Here is a 23,680-nt window from a genome sequence, read left to right on the forward strand (position 1 = left end):
TTTGTAGTCAGTGTTTTCAATACATTGCGATATTTTGGTGATAAATTTCTAAAAACAATAATTACTACATAATGTTACAGTGTATTGAACTGCTTGTTCTGTCAATTTTTTGTAAAACATGCTTTGGTGCTTAATTTGTAAAAATCATAACATAACTTGATGTTTAATAGGCTTTTCCTTAATCCAGCCTTATTATCTAACATTTTCGCTTATCAAAAGTTCTGCCGGCCCGTTTATGTTGGATAAGTGAGACTCTACTGTATATGTATACTGTGATAGAGGATTCTGGCCAAGGTCTTCAATTAACATGTTGCTGTAATGAAATGACATTCGGACCTTCAAGAAGAGTACTGTATATCTCACATTATTGGCACCATAACACAGAAAGGCCCTTTTTGATATCTTTACACAGGGTGCATCTACAGTGTCAAATTAATACAGTTTAAGATCACTTTGCCACCATTTATACTGCCAGGACTCAAAGCTCTAGAATCCTAGGAGCTGTCATTTTATATTTTTCTGCCAAAGAGTACTAGTTTCTCACCAATCTACAACTCCCATGATTCCACAGCATTGAGCCATGGCAATTAAAACAGTGTCAAGCTGCATTAAATCTACAATGTAGCTGTACTCTTAGACCCCTTCCACACAGTTGTATAAACTATACATTGAACTGGATTATATGGCAGTGTGGACTCAGATAATCCAATTCAAAGCAGATATTGTGGATTATCTGCTTTGATATTCTGGGTTATATGGCTGCATGGAAGGGTCCTTTGTGTAATGTTCCCTCTAATGGGGCAGGGCAGGGCCATTCCAGTAGATCTCAATCCATGGCCAGGGTAATACAGAAATTCTTCAAGTATCAAAATTCCAGGCTGTGCAGGTCTTTAAATTTTATTATTAGCATCTTGAATTCAGAGTGGAAAAATACTGGCAGCCTGTGCAATTTCTTTATGGCCCCTTCTACACAGCTGTAAAAAAATTCAGATTATCTGCTTTGAACTGGATTATATGGCAGTGTAGACTCAGATAATCCAGTTCAAATCAGATAATGTGGATTATCTGCTTTGATAATCAGTATTATATGGCAGTGTAGGGGCCTTAGACTACCTCAGGGAGGTCTTCTTCAGAAGAAGGCCACTGAAGTTATTTTGTTCCTCAAGACCCATGATATTTTGGATTGGTTTGAGTTAAATGTATGTATTTGTAAAAGTAATCTTCTACTGTAGCAGCCTGTCCGAATTAAGAAGCCATCAAATAATTTCATGCTACCAGGGATCCTATTAAACACTGTACTGTATGTCTTATATTGATTCATTCCGCCCTGCTAGGCTCCTTTTAAAGAGCAGTTTAGTAAGCTAAAAAGAACATTGGAGGCAGAAGAACATGAGAAGATGCTAATTCTTACCCCTTGAGAAAAGTAGAAGGCAGCAATTCCTAGAGGCCAGAAACAGCACAGCATTGAGAAAATAGCTAAGCCCAGGTGGTCTCGTGGGGGAAGCATCAAGAAATTATCTTCACTCTCGCTGTCACTTGAAGAGTCACTCTGGAAAGCAAATTAATTCAAGGATGGTGACCAATGGTGCAAAGTAAGCCTGGCTTGCAGAACATCCAGGGAGAACAGCCAGCGCCACTATGCATGTTTGGATAACACATTTCTTCTGATACATAGCAGGCAGAACATGGGGTAGGAGACTTACTCACTGAAATATATGATGTAGTCTCAGTGGGAAGGTTCCACCATACATTTTGGAGATAGAATCAAACTCTGTTAGACTGTAGGCATAGGCAGTTTCGTTTGCAAAAAACAATGACTAGTATGAATTGGTGGCTTTCAAAGATCTCAACGGCATTATAGTTCCTTGAATTGTAGTTTAAAATATCTGGGCCAAAATCCAATTGCTGCTCTGAGAGTAGACCCACTGAGTCAACTGATAAATGATAAATCAGGACCCAACATAAATCCAATTGATTCAGTAAGTCTGCTCTAGAAGGGACAAGTAATTGGATTTAAGCCGTGAAATCTACTAGGCAGCAGAGGTGTCACTTAACATTCTAGTTAAGAAAGATCTCCTTGGATCCTGTCCACAAGCATTTCATCTAGAGTGGTGGTCGGGCAGTCAAAAGGACTTTAGTGAGGTTCTGGCAAGAAGAAATATGTAGTTCTCACCAATAAGTATTACAGTTGTCAAAAACCAAAGAGGGTTTGTGTACTTTAATGGCTGTATAGAAGAGGGGATTTCATCATGGCAAACAGTTGCTGAAATTCCCTCTTCTGTGCAATTATGAAAGGTACAAAAGTTCTCTCCAGTTTTTACTGTGGTAATAGGAACCCCCAGTGGCACAATGGGTTAAACCCTTGAGATGGCAGAACTGCTGACTGAAAGGTCAGCAGTTTGAATTTGGGGACCAGTGTGAGCTCCCATCTGTCAGCTCCAGCTTCTCATGGAGGGACGTGAGAGAAGCCTCTCACAGGATGGTAAAACATCTCAGCGTCCCCTGGGCAATGTCCTTGCAGATGGCCAATTCTCTCACACCAGAAGCAACTTGGAGTTTCTCAAGTCGCTCCTAACACGTACCCCCCCCCCCAAACTCTGATAATGTTAAAACTAGTTAGCACCATATCTGCTGTTAGCATATCTAAGAAGTAACATCTAATATACAAAGATGTCTATTCCCCCTACTCTCCCAAAAACCTTGGCAATTGCACTCATAATTCTAAAACGTTAGACTATTAAATTAAACCAGCAGAAAAACTGCCGCATAGATTAGTAAATCTATGCCTCAGACTTACGAAATTTTGCTGACATTCTCAAACTACTTAATTCAGAAGAACCCCTTGATTTTCCTGAAGAATAATTCTTAGAATTTAAAACCAGCACCTGGTTTTAAAAGAAAAGCAATCTTTTGTTCTATATTACACTGGAGACTAGTCATTGTTTTAAAGATTGGTCAGATCACAATTATATTCCCTTGGAGGAAAGTTCAGTTTATTTCAATGGAACTTGAAGTTACCTGTGTTCAGGAGACAACCTTTCATTGTTAAATAACTCAGTGTGACATAGTAATCCAGAAAGCTACAATATCATAATAATAGCGATGATGATGGTGACGGGGATAATAGTAATAATAGAAACAGTATAAAAAGTCCCACTCACTGTTGTCAGTTTCAGCCCTTGATGTGAAACAATTGGCATCCTACTGATTTTTTCTTTTCTCCCACTGAAAGCTGCTTCCACTGCATTGTCTGAATATAATATTTCTAGGACATCTATCATCACCATGGCATTTAAGGAGCATTTTCACCCTCCTACTCTTCCATTCATTAAGTATTTTACAGCCTTTCTTCTCACTGTCATTTGACCTTCTTTCCAGTTCTACTTTCACATATTTGCTTTTTCTGCTTCTTTTCATCATTTTAAACACGAGAGAAAATGGATTTGAGAAGTTTCTATCAACTGCAAAGTTTCTGTAAACACCAGCGCTCTGCTCTGTCCATTTGGATAAGGAGAAAAATTTCAACAACTAAGTTCTTGGGTGAAAATAGGTTCTCATTTTTCTCCAAAGCAAATTTCTCAGGTCACTGGCTGGGGATTTGAGGTTTCCTGGGAAAATTGTTTTTCTTGAATGTTGGTGAAATGGAGCAATTTTTCATCTTCAGCAACATACCTGCCTTGCATTAAGTCCAAAGCTTGTAAAAACCGCCTCTCATTCTAATTGCATGCCTCTCTTGACTATTTCCAGCTGCACTATTTTTAATATATGATGCTTTCAGTCTTCAGAAAAAAAAGGAAGCTATAGCTCAGGCAGGAGAAATTATGCTGTAGCATATGCCTCAATTCCATCTGCTATTAATAATTTTATATTAAAACAATTACTGTCTATATGTATGTCCTAGTCTAAGTATGAACACTTAGAAGAAAATCACATTGTTTGTTAATGATGGATTAATAAATGTACCTCATATTCTTGTAATTCCTCTTCTTCCACTTCATAGGATACTGTCTGGATTTTGATATCGTTTTCCATTAGGGAGCATCCTTTTGTTTCCTGTCCATCAGCAGCCTCAGCAAGTGGTTCCTTATTTTCTGTGAAGGTTGTCTCACAGCTCTCACCTTTGTTGTCCTTGACTTTAACACTTGCTTCATCCTTCACCAGGATGAAATTTGGGCCATACAGTGCTTCCACAGCCAGCTGAAGAGAGCTGGCATCCAGCAGCTGGTGAGTCCTCGCATTGCCAGAATTTTGGAAAATGTAGGAATACAGTTTGCCCTGGCAACGATGGCCAGGATAATCCTGACGAAATGTGTAACTGTTATGGAGATGTCCATTATTCTTGGACAACAGGGGATTCTGAAGTTCACTCACGCTTTCCATTCTTCCGAAAATTCAGTCGAGGTTCTGTTGCAATTGATGAATGGCCTGAAGAAGAAAGAATAGAGCAAGAAGTGCATACATTCTACAAATCAATTAAATGGCCCAGGAGCAATGATTGCCCTCGATGACTTGGGATTGGGATATCTGAAAGTCTGCCTCTTCTACTGACATAAAATGTCTGCCATAAATTTGAGCTCTTCAGAGGATCTCTGAACCTGTTTTGTGGTCCAATCTTTTGTAAAATTAGGTTGGTGGGCACATGTAACAGAGCTTTCTTCATAGCAGCATCTTGATTGTGGAACTACCTATCCAAGGAAGTTAAGCGGACTTCATTTTTTAAATAAACTTCCAGTTGATAGCTCAAACAATGCAGTTGAACATTGCTGTTTTTAACTGTTTCAAAACTGGATTCTAGGTTTGTTTTACACTGCTTTTAGGAACTTCAAAAATGTTTTATCTTGGAATCATTTAAATTGGTTTTTATTTGGGAGGAAATACAGGCATACTACAAAACAAATAAACAAACATACTGTGTTCCCTCAATACTTCGCGGTTCACTTTTCGCGGATTTGCTGTTTCCCGGTTTTTCAATAAACTGTAAAAGACTATTATGTATCATAAAAACTTACAATTTACAGCCTAAGGAGGGAGGAAGGAGAAGCCAAAAGGAGAGGAAAGGAGCCCAAGCGGCAACGGGAGGAAAAGGAGGCGATTTATCAACACACGATTGGTTGATAAAGACTTAAAATAGTGTATAACTACTAAAATAATGTATAAATATTAAAATAAATATAGTGTCCCTACTTCACGGATTTTCACTTATTGCGGGTGGTCTTGGAACCTACCCCCAGCAATAAGTGAGGGAACACTGTATTATGTGAGCAACATGTTTGTCTCATTAAAAATTTGGAAGTTGGATTTGTATCAGATATGGTCCTACAGGTATCTTTACCCATGAAAACTGAGCTTATGGTGTCTTTGGGAACATTTTATAAAGGTAATTTGAAAGAAGATCCCAATAGACTTTACAAAGGCCAGGCAATGTGTCCCACTTCACCTGGCTTCTGGGAGAAAAAGAGAGGCAGAGGGGCGAATCTGTTGCCCCGCACACGGTTCCTTCTCGGTGACGTTTTCCCCATCACTCTGAAAAAGTGTTGCTCGAGGACCAAGGATCTGTGCTGGCTCCATTGGAGCCAGTGCAACACGGGAAAGCCTCCCATGTTGAGAGTGAGACTTCTGGCAACATTTTCACTCGGGTTAGAGGTGGGACCTCAGCTGGAAGTCACATGACATCATGTGATGGCTGGCATGGGACTTCGTCCCAAGTCAGGCTGGAAGTGTTCTAGGACACTGTTTAAGGTAAGTGTGATGATGTTGAAAGTGTCAGTTGAGGAGTCTAATAACTTGTTATACTCTTAAGAAATCAAGCCTACTACTACCCTGGCAAAATGGAGAACCTCTTCTCACTATAGGAGATTATCTGGAGCAGTGGAGGAATTGTTTTCAGTTGTTTGATTCTCAAATAAAAATCTATAAACCAGCTCTGGCTGATTTGTGTCTGGACTGTAGGGATGAACTGTAGGGATAAATGCTTTGGTTAATTTTATGACATACCTTCTAAGACTAATTTTGGATGGTCTTTCAAAACACCAACACCATCTTAGTACAAGCCATCCTTCCCTTTCATAGAGTTTTTGATGCATTATTTGAGAAGGAATTTGCAGCAAGTGATAGTCATAAATTTAATGCATTCTTTTCTTACATACTGTATTCCTGCTACATAAGTCCCTCTTTTATGTTACATTAAAATTGTGGAAGAAGTGCTTCTTCGACTTCTGAATCGTCTTCTACCCCTTTTTAGAACATCCAAGGCACCCTTGCTTTCTCACAAGTCTTGGATACTATTATCACAATTCCTTGAAATTACTTTATCTAGGTCTGTACAAAAACCTGACAGGTCAGTCAGAATATGCTGCAGAGATAAAGCAGATCCACAGTGTTCCGTGCTGAAACCCGTGATTAACGTACAAAAGATCTGGATGGCATGCCATCTAGTACTTTGATAATTTGGGAAAATATAATCAGCCATTAGAAACAGGAGCAAATGTTCTACTTTTGATGGGAAATGACAGTATTTGGCTCCACAATTGGGCACAAGACCATGTACTTCTTTCTCAGCCTGCCAAAATATGGGTTGAGTGCTGACTTTATTTGAGCCTTCTTGTCAGCCGCATTGTGGCAGGTAGCGAAATCGGACTACAAACCATGTGATAAGATGAGAAGGTCAAAGCCATCATGATGGTTAGAATGTGTTGAGCACTGCCCTTTCTCCTTGGCAGCTGGAGGAAAAGGGAACAGAATTCTGATGTAAATGCACAGTGTATTCGTTATGCCGGGTCATAACTTCCTGCAGAGCTACAGTGAATAACAGATGGCCCTGGCACAGACCTGGAGTTGGCATCCCCTGCAGGAACCCTCCTTGCATTTTAAAGACGCAGGGAATACAATGAATTACAGCCCTTTCATTTGTGACTGGTTCCAGTAAATGTAATATATTTTGCATGCTAAAGAACTTCTAAGGAGTCACTCAGGATTTGAACTGAATTGTACAAGAGGAAAGAAGAAATCACAGGAAGATGAACAAAAATGGACTCCTATGCACCTTTATTTTTATAACCAATGCCTACTTGATATTGACAATGCTTCTATCTATATTACAGAAACTAACCCAGTGGTGCAGCGAGTTAAACTGCTGAGCTGCTAAACTTTCTGACCAAAAGGTCAGCAGTTCGAATCTGGAGAGTGGAGTGAGCTCCCACTGTTAGCCCCAGGTTTTGCCAACCTAGCAGTTCAAAAACATGCAAAATGGGAGTAGATCAATAGGTGCCACTCTGGTGGGAAGGTAACAGTGCTCCATACAGTTTTGCTGGCCACATGACCTAGTAGGCATCAACAGACAACACCGGCTCTTCAGCTTAGAAATGGAAATGAGCACCAAGCCCAAGAGTCGGACATGACTAGACTTAATGTCAAGGAGAAATCTTTACCTTGACATTAACATTCTTTGCTTCCACCTTAAAGTACAATTGGCTCTCTATACTCAAGTTCACCATCATAGCACACATCACTATATAATATTATGTATCATATTATAATAATATAAGGGGCCGGGCTGTGGCGCAGCTGGCTAGTAACCAGCTGCTATAAATCACTACTGGCTGAGAGGTCATGAGTTCGAAGCCCGGGTCGGATTAAGCCTCCGACCATTAATAGCCCCGGCTTGCTGTTGACCTATGCAGCCCCGAAAGACAGTTGCATCTGTCAATTAGGGAAATTTAGGGACGCTTTATGCGGGAGGCTAATTTACAACACCATAAAACTGCCAGCAAAACACGAGGAAAGGAATGCGGAAGTACAGCCACTACTGGACGGTGAAGCAACAGCTCCCCCTGTGGCCGGAATCGTGAAGCTGGAAAAATGTTAAAAATGCCTCTGAGTCTGTCTAATGTATGTTGTTTGTCTGTTGGCATTGAATGTTTGCCATATATGTGTTCATTGTAATCCGCCCTGAGTCCCCTTCGGGGTGAGAAAGACGGAATATAAATACTGTAAATAAATAAATAAATAAATAAATCAAGAGTTGGTGGTTTTGATGCAAAGCATAACAAAGGGCTCAACTACATGGTCATTGTCATCCAGGGCCAGTCCAAAGCATTTCTACTTAGAACTGGTCCTTGATCCAGCAGAACTATTTACACACTCTGTCCCTGAACTACAGCAGTGCTGTGAGTTGAGTCCAGACTGTACCATTGGGCCAAACCTGGATCAGCCCTGCTGGACAGTTACCCTTACGTGGACTGTTGTCCCTGTTGTTACAGGTTAACTAATTTTACTCCACATTACCAACTGAAAGTCCTTGGACATTGTCTGGACATCCAGGAGTGACTTTCCATTGGAACCTTAATAGAACCGGAATGAATTCTGTTAAGCTCTTGTATTTGTTGATGCCACTTGAACTGAGACCAGAAACACTATCTTTTCACCATTCATGCTACTGGTATTTCAGGAGATGAAGCCAACAGCTTCCTCCCAAAAATGGATATGGTAATGCCAAAAACAGAGTCTAAAGACAATGGCTTTTTTTGCGAATGGTTCAGGGTTGTGGAAGCAAATGAGAACATATCAACAACATGCTATTACTATCATACCTGTCTGCAATTGTGCCCTTGTCCTTTGCTCCTTCTTTTCTCTCCCAGTCCTTTCTTTTCCCATATTATTTCTTCCCCGCTACCCCTCCCCTTTTTCCATAGAGTTGCAAAATTCCACCCCAACAAAATCTTTAAATGAAAGATACAGATCCCACCCTCTCTTTTCTCTATTTGAATACCTCTTTCTCTGTTGGAGGGACAACTGTGCTCATGATCAGGGGACAGGAGTGGTGCAGAGTGATCAATTGAAAGGGAAGGGTGTTGGATTAAGAAAGGGGATGTTTCCTAGAGGAGAAAGAGCAAAATCAGAGCTAATCTTGCTAAGCCTCTCTCCCCCTTCCCTATAGATCTCTCTTCCATACATAAAATCAACTTTTGCTTGTTTAGGAGCAGCAGAGGGGAGAGGAGAAGAGAGGGAGAGGAGAGGAATCACGCCCACTCAAGCAGCGATAATGGGACAATTGATGCATTTTTCAATGCATATCAATGAAAAGGTGTACTCCACTAACACTTTAAATGCAAAGCAGCAACAGGATAGATTTTTTTTTCCTGTCAGGAGTGACTTGAGAAACTGCAAGTTGCTTCTGGTGTGAGAGAATTGGCCTTCTGCAAGGACGTTGCCCAGGGGACGCCTGGATGTTTTTTGATGTTTTTACCATCCTTGTGGGAGGCTTCTCTCATGTCCCTGCATGGAGCTGGAGCTGATAGAGGGAGCTCATCCGCGCTCTCCCCAGGTCGGATTAGAACCTGGAAGCCTTCAGGTCAGCAACCCAACTTTCAAGTCACAAGGCTTTAACCCACTACGCCACCGGGGGCTTCAGGATAGATATGACATCATGTGATAAATACTGACTACAGATGTTATTATCCTGCTGTAATTACAGTTTACCAGCATCATGTGATAAATTCCTTAAAGCTTTTCCTGGCAAGACAAATGTGTTGGGAAGTGGCACCATTTTGTTGTATTTCCTGATCCCCCCCCCCCCAAATATCAGGAAATACAACACAATTTTTCAGTTACACCATACTTCTAACTGCCTCTATTTTACTCTTTTCTCAGAGGTGAGGTTGAGTTCATAGAATTAACCATCCACAGCTTGAATATATCTATCTATCTATCTATCTATCTATCTATCTATCTATCTATCTCCAAAAAGCTACTCTATGTAAAGGGCCCCATTTAACTACACCTTTTAATTCAATGGGACATGAGCATCCATGGAGTTTGGTATCCATGGAGGGTCCTGGAACCAAATCCCAGCAGATACCAAAAGCCCACTATATTTTTTATGGGAAATACTATGTGGGGGAAATGCCACAGGATATTTTTTATTCAATCAACAATTTTACAGGATAGTTAACAATCCAGGCCCTTAGCCAGGATTTTGATCGCGGGGGGGGGGGGGGGGGGGGGCTGAGTCTGAGTGAGAGAGGATCTACCCTAGCAAACCTTTTGTATCGTTATCCCAATACCCCCATGCATATGGGATATATTGAGCATGGTGATCAGATCATGATATGAATAAACACAACAGTTTAAATAATAAATGTAAGGCCTTCTCACGGACCACCCCGAGAGTTTCGGGTTAGGGGGGCTGATGCCTGTTAAACAACCCAGCTCACAAACAATTCCATCTGTTAGATACTGCAATTTTGATCCAGAAATGGAACAGAACTCTATGAGAATACAGCAGCCCTCATGTATATGCAAAGGCTACAGGTTCTAAGCCATTAAATGAACAGGGGTAGTGTGTTACCTGCAGGAGAAGCGGAATTGCACTCAATTATTGTGTGTTTGTATGCGTGCATAACAATGTTATAGTACCAGATGTGCAGGAATATGTGCTGTCGCACCATAGTACCACGTTTCAAAAAATAATGGTAGAATAGAGATTTGGGCCATTAATTTTATGTAAATGTTAGTTCTGTTTTGGTAAAACAATAGATCAGATGCTAAGTGAAATCACTTACCTAGGGGATATGAATCCAGCAATGAATGCAAAGGATTTGTGAGGGATGCCTCATGTTCAAACAAATCTTATATTTTAGCCAAGTCTTTGAGAGCTAGTTTTATGACAATTTTCTGCCACCGTTATCTTAAATTGAGATGGATGGGAAATTGTTGCATGAATTGAAGCCTGCCTGAAGAACTGATAAAGAGCAGCATGCAGCACAGTCGGACGGGTTCTGCTAGGCACAGCATGTTTCAACATTCTGTCTGCTTTTTACTGGAGAACTTTGTTAATGGGTCTCGAGAAAGAATACAAGTGCAAATTAATGAACATCATTCAAATGAAAGTATATTGCACAGAATCGGCGAGAAATCCCAATGGCTAAAGAAAATTAAAACATTACCAGAAGATTTCCATTAGGGACAGGGTTATCAAAAATATGTGTGCGGGAGAATCTTCTGAGTTAAAACTGGTGTGTCTATCTGCAGAGTGCCCTGCCTCATTTCAATACATAAGATCATAAAAGCCCTGCTGGCTTAGCTAAACCCACTATTCAGTGCCTACAATGGCTAACCAGATTCCCATGGGAAGCAGAAAATGAGTGTAACAATAGCATTCTTCCATTTGGATTTTCAAGAAGTTGGTATGAGGGATGTATTATGCCTGGTGCTGTATAGGCATAGATACATTTGGCAGGAATAGTCCCAATTTATCCCTTATTGTTCAACTTTTTGAGCTGCTTTTAAAATGACCCAGTTTTTCTGTGCCCATTTTACTTTTTTCTTTTGTCCTCAGCTTATGTCAACTATTTCTCCAAGAAAAATGCAGAGAACAAAATCAATCCCTGTACATGGCATTCATCAACCCTGAAAAGGCCTTTGACACCATAAATTGTAATGCTCTGGATCATCATCCTGAAAATCAGATGCTCTGATGAATTTGTGAACATCCTGCTCCATGATGACATGATGGCAACAGTCTTGGACAGCAACAGCTCCCAAAGTGATCCATTTAAAGTGGGATCAGGAGTCAAACAGGGATTATTTTCCATCTTCATAGCTATGATTCTACACCTTGTTATGAGAACCTTCCCATTGGTGTGGAAATCACCTATTGGACAGATGGCAGACTCTTTAACCTCAGAAGGCGGAAAGTAAGGTCACAATAACCTCTGTTTTAGAATTCCAATATGCTGACAATAATGTAATCTGTGCTCATTTAGAGGAAAACCTACAAGCCACTTTAAAAACCTTTGCAAAACTATACAGAAACCTTGGCCTTTCATTGAACATCAAGAAAATCAAAGTGCCCTACCAATTTCTGTATTGCTAGAAATAAAACTTATTGGGTTAAAGCTAGAAAATGATGACCATTTCCACCACCTAGGCAGCCATTTTTCTACAAAAGCTGAGATAATCAAAATACAACACCATCTGAGCTCTGCAAATGCAGCATATTTTCAAATGAAGCCGACAGTGTTTGAAGATTAGGACATTTGTAGGGATACCAAGATGCTTGTTTATAAAGCTATTGTCCTTCCAACTTTTTTATACTCCTGTGAAACATGGAACATCTACGTCACTCTTGACTTCTGGAAAGACTCCATCAGTGTTGCCTTTGAAAAATCCTGCAAATATCTTGGGAAGACAGACTGACAAATGTCAGCATTCTAGAAGAAGCAAAGACCACCAGCACTAAAGTAATGATCCTCTGGAACATGGACCGGCCATGTTGTCCAAATGTCTGTTAAGTAAGGTAAAGCAGTTACTTTACTCTCAGCTCAAGAACATAAAATGGAATGGACAACAGACATATTGTGGACAGTAAAAAGGATTTAATGATGGGCCTAAAGCTAACCTTAAAAAATGTGGCATAAACACAGAGAACTGCGAAGCCCTGGCCCTCAAGTGCTCTAACTAAACTTATCTGTTACCAACAGTTTTGAAGAGGCATGAACAGAGGGCAAAAGATAGAAACATACCAAGAGGAAGGCGCATCAAGCAAGCTCTTGTCGGGACCACCTTTCATCTGGAAATCTATGTCCACACTATGAAAAATGATGTGGATCCAGAACAGGTTTTTACAATCACTTACAGACCCACTACCAAGACAATCATACTAGGCCACAAGGGATTGCCTATAATGATGACTTCAACTACTGCAAATTGATTGCAGAGTAGAAAAGTTTGTAGTAAATTGTGTGTTGTCAAGATGTTCATTTTGCGTGTCTTGGAACAGTCTCTCCCTGTAGAGATGTAATTTGTAATAAATTAATTCTTTGATAGAGAAGAGAGAAAGAGGCAATATCCTGGTCTCTTCCTGCAGCCTCCTCTGGTGTGTGCTCTTCCTCTATAATGTTTGTCATCTTGACCACACAGTGTTACTTGGCCACATGTGCCCTAGTTTCTATCTGCGAAATTTTAGAGGGCATGTAGTCATCATGACTAATAGCCATTGATAGTCTTATCTTCCAATAACTTATCTAATCTCTTTCTAAATCAGTGCCAGCCAGCAACTTCTAAAAATTCTCAGCCATTATCCAGACAGAATGGTAGACTCATAGAAACATAGCGTTGGAAGAGACTACAAGGGCCACTCAGTTCAACTCTCCGTCATGCAGAAATACACAGTCAAAACACTCCCAAGAAATGGCCCTTGAAGCTCAGTTTAAAACCTCCAAAAAAGGAGACTCTACCACACTCTAAGCCAGCATGATCTACTATTGAATAGCTCTTACCATCAGACAGTTCTTCCTAATGTTTTGACAGAATCTATTTTCCTTTTGAATCCGTTGCTCCATTTCTTAGTCTCTGGAGCACCAAAAATCAGCTTGCTCCATCTTCAACATGACATCCTTTCAAATATTTAAATATGGCTATCATGTCACCTTTTAACCTTTTCTTATCCATATATATATTGGATTAGCCTTGTACTTAAACCTACAAAAATAACTAGCCTGCAATTTTTATTTTACCTATTGCCCTCATTCCTGTCTTGTATAGAACCTGCAGGATATTTACCCCTTGGAGTTTATTCCTTTACCTGCTATTCTTAAATGTTTTACTGAAATTCTGTGCCATTTTTTCCTGAGGAAAAATATCTAGGGCTGTATTGTTTGTGCGATAGTTTTAAAAAGAAAAAGAAGACGCATGCCAAAACTTTGAGCGTCAGTGTCGAGCAATGGTCAGGGTGCTTGAATGGAAGAAGTGATCGAAGTTCTGATCCCCACTGAGTCATGAAATTATCCAGACAGCTTTACTCTAGTAGTCAGTTTCTCTCATCCTGACATATTTCATATGGTTGCTATAGGAATAGAGCAGCCTGCCATGAGCTAAATGGGGGTAAGCTGGAATATAAATGTAGCTAATGGTTGGCATCCTTTTGGTGAATGATGATGACATTATTTGGACTTATACCATCAAAATTCATCTTTTGATTATTGCAGGGGCTGTGATTTTGTAACAACAGTGCATTGGAAAAAATCTCTCTCCCCCTCAACCAGCTTTTCCCAGCTCACCTGACCATTTATGATCAATAGAGAGCACATTGTTTCCCCTCACAGAGAGCTCCCAAAGGTCCTGCACATGCAAAAGGAAAAGAGCTTTGTGCTTGTCTTCTGGTGCTCCAGCACCCTGGAAATGGTCAGATTTGGGAGTGGGTAGATTTTGGAAAGGGGATGGGCAAAAGATAATCATAGCTGTCTCATAACTGCATTTCCCAGTGCAGTATCACAGCAATAATTAACTTCATGCTATCATCTGAGCTCCTAGAGGAGGGGAAGAGCTGAAAGAGTGATTTAATGACTCTTTAAGGCCAACACCGAAACCAAGGAGATAGAAATCTGCCCATCCTCTGCCAGCCAAGTCATTCATCTTCATGGAATTCCAGACAAATTGTTAATGACAAGGCTATATTAGATATGTGTTAAGTATGCCTTTCAAGTGGATCTCTCTTACGGGTGGCTTTTCATATCACTGACAATATTTGCAATGCTGTACACTTGCACAATGCTGGAAAGGCCAAGTGGGCCGCAAAAAAGAAAAGACACAAAAGAATCCAACAACAAACCAGACAAGATGTGGGAAATGATAGGATTGACTGAGTGAAATACCAGCAAGAGAGAGAGGACAAGAAATTGAAAAGGTATGTTTCCTCCATTCTCCCTCTTTCTGCTGCAAAATGGGGCAGGAATACTCATGTGCAGTTCTGTGAGCTCAACAAAATAGCTGAAAGTATGCTGGAAGTGACTGGAGATACAGTGGTAAAACATATGCTTTCATATAGGAGGCATGTCTCCAGTTTAAGGTCTTCAGTGGCATATAATGAGTGCTTCCAAAGTCTTATGACCTTGTCACACTTGTCGCTGAAGATGTCCAGATCACTGCATCCTGCCGGTGGTTGCGCAGGGGGCGAGGGGACCTGTCACCCCACACCCCATTCTATTGCGGCTTCCCCCTTTCCTCATCACATGAGGGGAAGTCCTTTTTCGGTGACTCAACCCATCTTTCCTTATGAAAAGACAGGGAGCTTGTTGTTGTCTGCTGTCGTCATTTCTTTGGCAGCGGCAGCACTTCAACCACGGAGCCGCCCTGGAAGTAGTTGTCTGGAGTGTGATGGGAGCCAATGGGCTCTGTGGCTGAAGGCTGAAAATACAGTAGAGTCTCCAACACTCGCTTATCCAACATTCTGGATTATCCAACGCATTTTTGTAGTCAATGTTTTCAATAAATCATGATATTTTGGTGCTAAATTAGTTATTGCCCCTACCTTATTTTCCATCTTCATCACTATGATACTTCACCTTGTTGATGGGAAGCTTCCCACCGGAGTGGAAATCATCTATCGGACAGATGGCAAGCTATTTAACCTCAGCAGACTGAAAGCCAAAACCAAGGTCACCACAACATCGGTTATAGAACTCCAATATGCTGATGACAACGTAGTCTGTGCGCATTCAGAAGAAGACCTACAAGCCACTCTAAACACCTTCGCAGAAGCATATGAGAAGCTCGGCCTCTCACTGAACATCGAGAAAACCAAAGTGCTCTTCCAATAGGCACCAGCTAATCCCTCTGCAAAGCCAGGAATACAGCTTAACGGTGTAACATTAGAAAATGTTGACCACTTCTGCTACCTTGGCAGCCACCTCTCTACAAAAGTCAACATCGACACTGAAATACAACACCGCCTGAGCTCTGCAAGTGCAGCATTTTTCCAAATGAAAATGATTGGGACATCCATAGAGATACCAAGGTGCTTGTCTATAAAGCTATTGTACTCCCAACCCTGCTCTACACCTGCGAAACTTGGACTGTCTACAGACGTCACACCAAACTCCTGGAGTGTTTCCATCAGCGTTGCCTCAGGAAAATCCTGCAAATCTCTTGGGAAGACAGGCAGACAAATGTCAGCGTGCTGGAAGAAGCAAAGACCACCAGCATTGAAGCAATGCTCCTGCGCCATCAACTCCGCTGGACTGGTCACGTTGTCTGAATGCCCGATCACCGTCTCCCAAAGCAGCTACTCTACTCCGAACTCAAGAATGGGAAACGTAATGTTGGTGGGCAGGAAAAGAGATTTAAAGATGGGCTCAAAGCCAACCTTAAAAACTGTGGCATAGACACTGAGAACTGGGAAGCCCTGGCCCTTGAGCGCTCTAATTGGAGGTCAGCTGTGACCAGCAGTGCTGCGGAGTTCGAAGAGGCACGAACGGAGGGCTTAAGGGAGAAACGTGCCAAGAGGAAGGCGCGTCAAGCTAACCCCGACCGGGACCGCCTTCCACCTGGAAACCGATGTCCTCACTGCGGAAGAATATGCAGATCAAGAATAGGTCTCTTCAGCCACCTAAGAACCCACCCTCAAGATACCAAGGATGGAAGACAATCATCCTCGAGCTATGAGGGATCGCCTAAGCTTATGATGAGGCTGCATAAGCCTCCAAAGAAGGAGCTTCTACCACACTCAGAGGCAATGCGTTCCACTTTCGAACAACTCTTACAGCCAGGAAGTTCTTCCCAATGTCCAGATGGAATCTCCTTTCCTTTAATTTGAACCCATTGCTCTGAGTCCTTGGATTTATGATTAGATGGATGGATCACTGATTTGACCCATATATCTGACTTGAATGAATAGCAAGAACAGCAAAAACCCGCAGGCAGAGCTTGGAAAAGGGTGCATCTACACTGTAAAATTAATGCAGCTTGACACCAGGGTTTGGGCAGAGACCAGCACTCTTTGGCAGAGAAGGCTAAAGATCTTGTAAAGCTACAACTCCCAGGATTTCACAGCATTGAGTCATGGCAGTTAGAGTGGTGTCAAATTGCATTAATTCTCCAGTGTAGATACACCCAGAGTCATTAAAAAGCAAATTACAATTCATTATAATTTTAACATGTTTGTAAGTCATCATTTTAATTATTGTATCATCTGCACTGTTAATGGTCTGAATAATTGCTAACATGATGGTGGAGATGCTACATGTAGATTGCATTGCAGAGTTAATTGTGCAGCAAACCCCTCATATTAAATTGCAATGTCACACAACTAAACCAAGACAGTAAATGTATAAATGAATGCAGATCCAAATGTTCATGCACATTTCTGCGCCATGCAAATCCAAATGCACAACATGTTCTGCTTTCTTGTACAGAATGTGAAAGTTTTATACTGGACAGAAATATCTACTTCCATAAAACAATCCACGCGTCTGTGAGACACCAACAGAGTTCCAGCCTTTGTGTTACTTTAATTTGTTATTTGGGGGATAATTTCAACTTTTATCCCATATCTGGCAATTTTAAAATTATTTTAACTGAGTCCTGGAAATCGAATGGTATTGAATCACTGAAGAGTTTTTAATTCAAGTATATCTCAGTTATTTTTTGTGTCAGGAATGACTTGAGAAACTGCAAGTTATTTCTGGTGTGAGAGAATTGGCCATCTACAAGGACGTTGCCCATGAGACGCCTAGATAATTTTTACCATCCTTGTGGGAGGCTTCTCTTATGTTACTGCATGGGGAGCTGGAGCTGACAGAGGGAACTCACCTGCTCTCTAACCACCAACTTGTTAGTCAGCAGTCTTGTAGCACAAGGGTTTAACCCATTGCACCAAAGTTGATGTGTTCCTGACCATTGCTTCTTTAACAGAAGTTTTGGTACTAGAGGCAAAAGTAACATGGAAAGAATAGGAATAGATTTCTACTCAACAAAAAAGGAAGCACTTCATCATGTTTCAGCAAAATTTTCATCTAAAATGAACAATATGCACATATCAAATGGGAAAATCCAGGAGTCTTATACAAGGAAACAAAAGCACGTTGAACCTGCTAGAGAACATGTAAAGGGTTTTTTTTTCAAAATCCAGCCAGGAATTATTATTTTTCTTTCACCAGTTTCCAGTTTTCTTATTAATTCCATTTTGGTGTTTATACATCTGCATCTCTACTCGGCCATGGCCCCCCGGCTCTGGAACTCCCTCCCTAGGGAGATTAGGTTGGTGCCCTCTCTACCATCCTTTAAGAAACAACTCAAAACGTGGATGTTTAGGTTGGCCTTTGGAGAGACAGCCATTGGATGACCAGCCTCATTATAATTCTAGTCTGAATTTTACTAGGTCCCTCTTATCGGGGTATTTTAATCTAATAATTCTATTTTATATTGCTGCTACAGTCCCCCCCCCCCCCACCTATGAAGTTGACTGAACTGTATTGATGGATGTTTGATACTATTTCTGTTGTATTAACCTTTGTTTTAACTTTTGTTTTATTATCTTATTGTGTTTTAACCTGTGCATTTTGTGCTAATGTATTTGTGTTGTTACTTTTGTAACATTGTGAGCCACCCCGAATCCCCGTGGGGAGATGGTGGCGGGGTATAAATAATAATAATAATAATAATAATAATAATAATAATAATAATATTATTATTATTATTAACATGCTATGAAGTGGGGAGCCAGTGAGGCAGGTTTATCTCCCTCCACTTTCCTGTGTAGTTATTCAGTTTGTATAGTAAGGGAATCTGGAGGCAGATGTAGTTTACCTTGTATTTTGTAGGTAGGTACATGCAGCTACACAATTGGCTAGAGCAGAATATCATACTTCCCCTAGCTCAAGCTTTTTGCATTGTTTACTACAGACATGTTCTGGCAATCTCACATCAAAAGTCTTTATTTCTCCAGCCCCTGCACTGTCTACATATTGCTGAATTTTCGGATTATTTTTTTTTAGCTCAATAGAGAAGAAGGAAAAGGCCAGTTTGGCCAGGAATAAGAAGACTTTGTACAAAGGAACTCCCTTGTCAGAGGTTTTGTTAACTGCGGTATGTCTGCATTGTACATGTTGAATTACTAATTTTATAATATTGACTTAAGTGATAAATGTTAATTCATTTTTGAATTAGCTTTAATGTGAACAGCCCAACCACTTACATTTCCAGACTCTGTTTACAAGAAGATTGCAAGGTTCTTTGATATTAAACTGTACATCATACCCCAAGGCCCTCTTGTCAATTCCAGCACTGACAACGTTGAGCTGAACAAATTACTAATCAACTAATATAACAATCTCGCATTGGTAGGTGGATTATTCCTTGGGACAAAGATGGCAATAACATGCTTTTTCTTCTGAAAATGGGATTGAAAGAGGAAAATGTCAGGCATGCCAGATTATTATTATGTTAAAAGAATTTGATCAGTGTCCCTGGCATCTCTGAGCTGTGGGCGGTTATAACTAGCTGAATTTACAATTCAGGTGCATAATTTCACCACATTTGTGCCACTGGAGTCAAACAAAGTCTTCCTATATTTTTTGCAGGAAATTTCCTCCACATTATCTATATGATGCTAAAGCACTTGACCAAATATGGGAGATGATACCAATTCATCATCACCTTTTTGTTAAATTTGGATAAAAAGGGCCTCATGTGTTATTGTGTGAAAGAAAAAAAATTAGACATGAAATTATTTCCAATCAGGCTGTATAAATATGCAGAGAGTCTATACAGTGCAGCTCCAGCAGCCTCATTATTTTGTTTTTGCAGGTATGTCGGTATCTGGGAAAAAGAGCTCATTGTAATGTCAAGGTCCCATCAGGTGCTGCATTCAGCTGTAGCCTAATTTAAGCCTTGAGCGAGCTTCCTGCATATTCCAGCCTTGCTGGCATCCATCACTTCTCCATCCAGCACATATGAAAGACACAGGGGCACATGGGGTCACTGCGAAGGCTCACGACTGTTCTCTTTTTTAATTTCTCTCACAAGGGGTCAAACATTTTGACATGTTTGGTGTGACCGAGGTATGATTTATATTAAAAAGGAGCATTCTGATTTCTGCTCCAGCAAAGATTACACCCAGCATATCACACATATAGATCTGCAAAGCAGATTGGACATTCTTATGCTAAAGTGTATTTTGCTTCAGTTGGGTCTTATTACCTAGCACTAGCTTTTTGAAATATAAGAAATCAAACTCAATTCAGAGCGAAGCGGCTTTGAAGCAGATAAAATTTGCTAAAAGCAACCATGATCCATTTTCATTTAAAATCCATCTCCATAAAGTGATGGAAGGCATTGTTATTCTTATCCACACTGTGAAATAGTGTAGCATTGGTAGCTACTACAGGTTCATACATAGCATATGTGGTTAGCTAAAAGCTAAGCACATATGCTGGGGGAAGCGCTGACAGATTATAGATTGACAGAACGAGACAATGGTGGCAATCAAGTGAGATAAAGGGACTGGACCGCATGCCAGCTTCCATCAACTCTGTGTCGGCCGGCATCTATGTACTTTTACGTGCCTCTGCCAAACCATGCTCGTTATGACTGGCCCTCTCACAACTGAAATTGAAGATGGCATGTCCAACCTCACATTACAGCAATGAAGTTACAGGTGGTTGAATCTGTAAATGCTTGTCTCAGCGGAGAGTCTTAGATTCCAATTTGACATTTGGCTCACTCACAGCTGGATACAATAGTCCAAGCTAATGGTGAACTAAGTAGCTTTCCTCAGAATCAATCACGGGATAATTGGCCTGTCAGGTAAACATTCAGTTCTTGTACTCCACATTCGATGCACACTCTGTCCACCAGAACAATTTATGGGAGTAGACTCCTTATTCACATGACCTTCTGGGCAGCATGCAAAATGTTAATGAACCAATTTAGCACTCCGTCTGAAAGGGAAGTTCTGCAGTCTGCCATTTAAACAATACCACTTGTCACTACATAGAATTCCTAGGGGTTATATTCTTGTATCCAATAGAAGCAAAACACACTGATAAGTTTAGATTGCGGGCAGTAGCCAGTCCTTCTGAAAGCCACCTAGACATTACATGAATCTGTTAGTAACAACATGCAGTGTTTACATTGGACTCTGGAGAAAATGCTTCGGCTTACATCATAAAAAGAGGAAACCAGCCCTATTTATTAGCAAGACTCACAAATGCTGATTTGTTATCAGTAAATGTTCGACTTTTTACCTATTTTATATCCATATATACCTCGGGTTACCTAAAATTGTCTCAGTTAGAAAAAAGTTGTGAGTGGAAAAAGTTTTTAAAGCCCTGTTTTATTGGGATGCTAAGGAAGAATGATTACTGCAAGAGTTATGTTTGATGTATCTCTGGATGACCAAATGCAAAGGAAGACTAAGGACCCGTCACATGCACCATCAGAATCAGCCAGTGTCTCCACAAATCAAGGCAATCCCGGCAGCGCCTGCTCAGGGGACGTGGGGACCTGTCATCCTGCGCCTCGCACCTACCTGGCTTCCCCTCTACCTCATCATATGGGAGGAAATCTGTTTAAGACGGCTCAATCTATGTTTTCCAATGGAAAGACGGGGAGCCTCCCATTGTCTGCCACCTATAATTTTTTGACAACGATGGTGGCAGGGTTATTTTCCATTTCAGTCATGGAGCTGCCCCAAAAGTACTTTTCTGGAGTGTGATGGGAGCTGGGAGGCTCCATGGCAAAAGGACAAAAAACCCCATTGTCACCACAACATTTTGGACCACATGAATAGGTTCTAGGTTTCTCTGACTTTTAAATATTCTCTAGAAAAGGAAACTTTGGCAAAATTGTGCAGCACTGGGGAAAATGCTCTTCTTCCTCACATGTATCAATGATCCTGAATATATCATATCCAATGATCATAGCAAACTCATTAATATGAAGACTCATCCGCCCTGAATCCCCCTGGGAAGATAGGGCGGAATATAAATAAAGTTTCATCATCATCATCATCATCATCATCATCATCATCATCATCATCATCAAACAACAAGGCATTATTCATTCTTGTGAGTTACATGCATGGTGTGAAAATATATCCCATTCATCACAAATTAAGCTATGTTCCTTATAACAGTGCTACTCAGAGTGGTGGTCCATCACTGGCTGCTGGTGTTCTAGGAAATTGCCCATATGCTATTAATGTGGCAAAATACAGTACTGGGGAAAGAAAAGAACTGGTACACTACATCTTAAGAGCTTGGTCTTAGATCTTCAACATAAATTTAGTATATCTATTTGTCTTCAAGTAGTCTGTTGATTTATAGTGGCCCCATGAACACCATAGGAATAGACAAGGAATTTTCAGAGTTGACGGGCCACTATCTTCCAGAATAGAAATTTGCTTTGCCCAATATTTCCTCTTCAGTTGTAGCTGCCAGGGGAAAAAGTCTCTCTGACTCAAAACAGAGATTACAGAGGCACCACATTAAAATGTGAGGGAAGGGAAGGCATTTGCACCTTGAGTTGGGCTGTCACGCCATAAGGTGTGTCAATGTGGGTTCAGGTTAACGTGCAGGCTTCTGTGCTGCTGAAGCGGAGAGTTCAAACAGTCTATAATGGAAGGGAGATAATTCACCTGTCTTCAGCTACTACTTCAATACAGGTAGGAAAGAACAAATGTGCCATTTGTTCTATTCTTCTAATAGCAATAGAGTCAGCTGCTCCAGTGATGGGCTTTGGTATCTGACAGAGGCTAAATTGCTTAGAGAATTGGGATGCCATGTGCTGATGTTTAGAGGTTTGCTAGTCAAATTGGCCGATTTCCAGATGGAAATCAAATCTTTATTCTCCCTGATAAAAATGTTTCTTGGCAGAGGCGAAGTACTTACTGCCAAGACATCTCTGCTAAGGGTGAAAAACCAGAATTAGGTGCAGAGCCCTTGGCAAAGCCTGATCATAAAGCTTCCAGAAAGTGATGGCATATCAGCGGAAAGCAGCCAAAAGTCTTCCTTACACTGTCATAGATCTTCCAGCAAACACTGTAAAGCATTTATGCAGCAACCTGCTAAAACTCTCTCACACTTTTTTTGGAGGTTGTTAGAAAACAGTTGAAGCTTGGTTCTTTTATGCATTTGTTTGTAAAGGGCCAGTGCAGTGGTTTGGAGTTGTATTTCTTCAAGTCATTTCCAACTTACAGAGACCTTAAGGTGTTACTGTTATGAGGTTTTCTCAACTAGATTTGTTCAGAGGGATTTGCCCTTGGTTTCCTCTAAGGCTGAGGGAATGTGTTGCCAAAGACCACACAGTGGATTTTCCTGGCTGAGCCAACTGTGGTCTCCTAGAGTCCAACACAACATAGATTTTATGAGGGATTAGCCATTGGTTTCCTCTAAGGGGCTCAGGGGAAGAGTTCTGACACTCTATGATGGAGGGGAGATCATTCACCTTTCTGAAGTTGTTAGTTCAATATGCGTAGCAAGGAATAAATGTGTCATAGAAGAAGCAAAAATAAAAGGAGGAACAAGAAGGCAGATTGTAGAAAACGTTGTCATGTACACTCTGAATGTTTTAGACATTTCAAAGCAGAAGCTGCAACCCATGGCCAGGTTTGGGCCCAAGGCTGGTTTACAGCCCCTCAGTTCCTGCAAATCCACAAGTTTTGTTGCCCTAGGAGATGTGGAGGACCATTTTATCCCATTTTTGTTTTAATTTTAGCCTGATACCTGACAGTTTTCAGTGACGTTAAATGCTAAATTTGTATAATAGCTTTAAACAGTGGGAAGAAGGATGTCAGAATTTTCCAAATATATATGTGTGTGTGTGTGTGGGGGGGGGGGGGGGGCACACAGATTCCTTTCTGTAATCTTACATTAGGTAAAGGTAAAGGTTTCACCTGACATTAAGT

At 40.8% G+C, this 23,680-nt stretch overlaps 1 protein-coding gene across 1 annotated transcript in view; it reads right to left on the bottom strand.

The window, feature by feature from the left end:
* The window catches only part of syndig1l (synapse differentiation inducing 1 like), a 73,956-nt gene that overhangs the window by 18,045 nt on the left and 32,231 nt on the right, over positions 1 to 23,680 (bottom strand). The window contains exons 2-3 of the mRNA XM_062968308.1: positions 3,964 to 4,425; positions 1,412 to 1,549 (exon numbers count right to left, since the gene is read on the bottom strand). Of these exons, the coding sequence (XP_062824378.1) occupies positions 1,412 to 1,549; positions 3,964 to 4,380 (555 nt within the window). The 5' untranslated portion in view covers positions 4,381 to 4,425. The remainder of the gene's footprint in view (positions 1 to 1,411; positions 1,550 to 3,963; positions 4,426 to 23,680) is intronic.

Source organism: Anolis carolinensis, chromosome 1, assembly GCF_035594765.1.
Source record: "Anolis carolinensis isolate JA03-04 chromosome 1, rAnoCar3.1.pri, whole genome shotgun sequence".
NCBI classification, from domain to species: domain Eukaryota; kingdom Metazoa; phylum Chordata; class Lepidosauria; order Squamata; family Dactyloidae; genus Anolis; species Anolis carolinensis.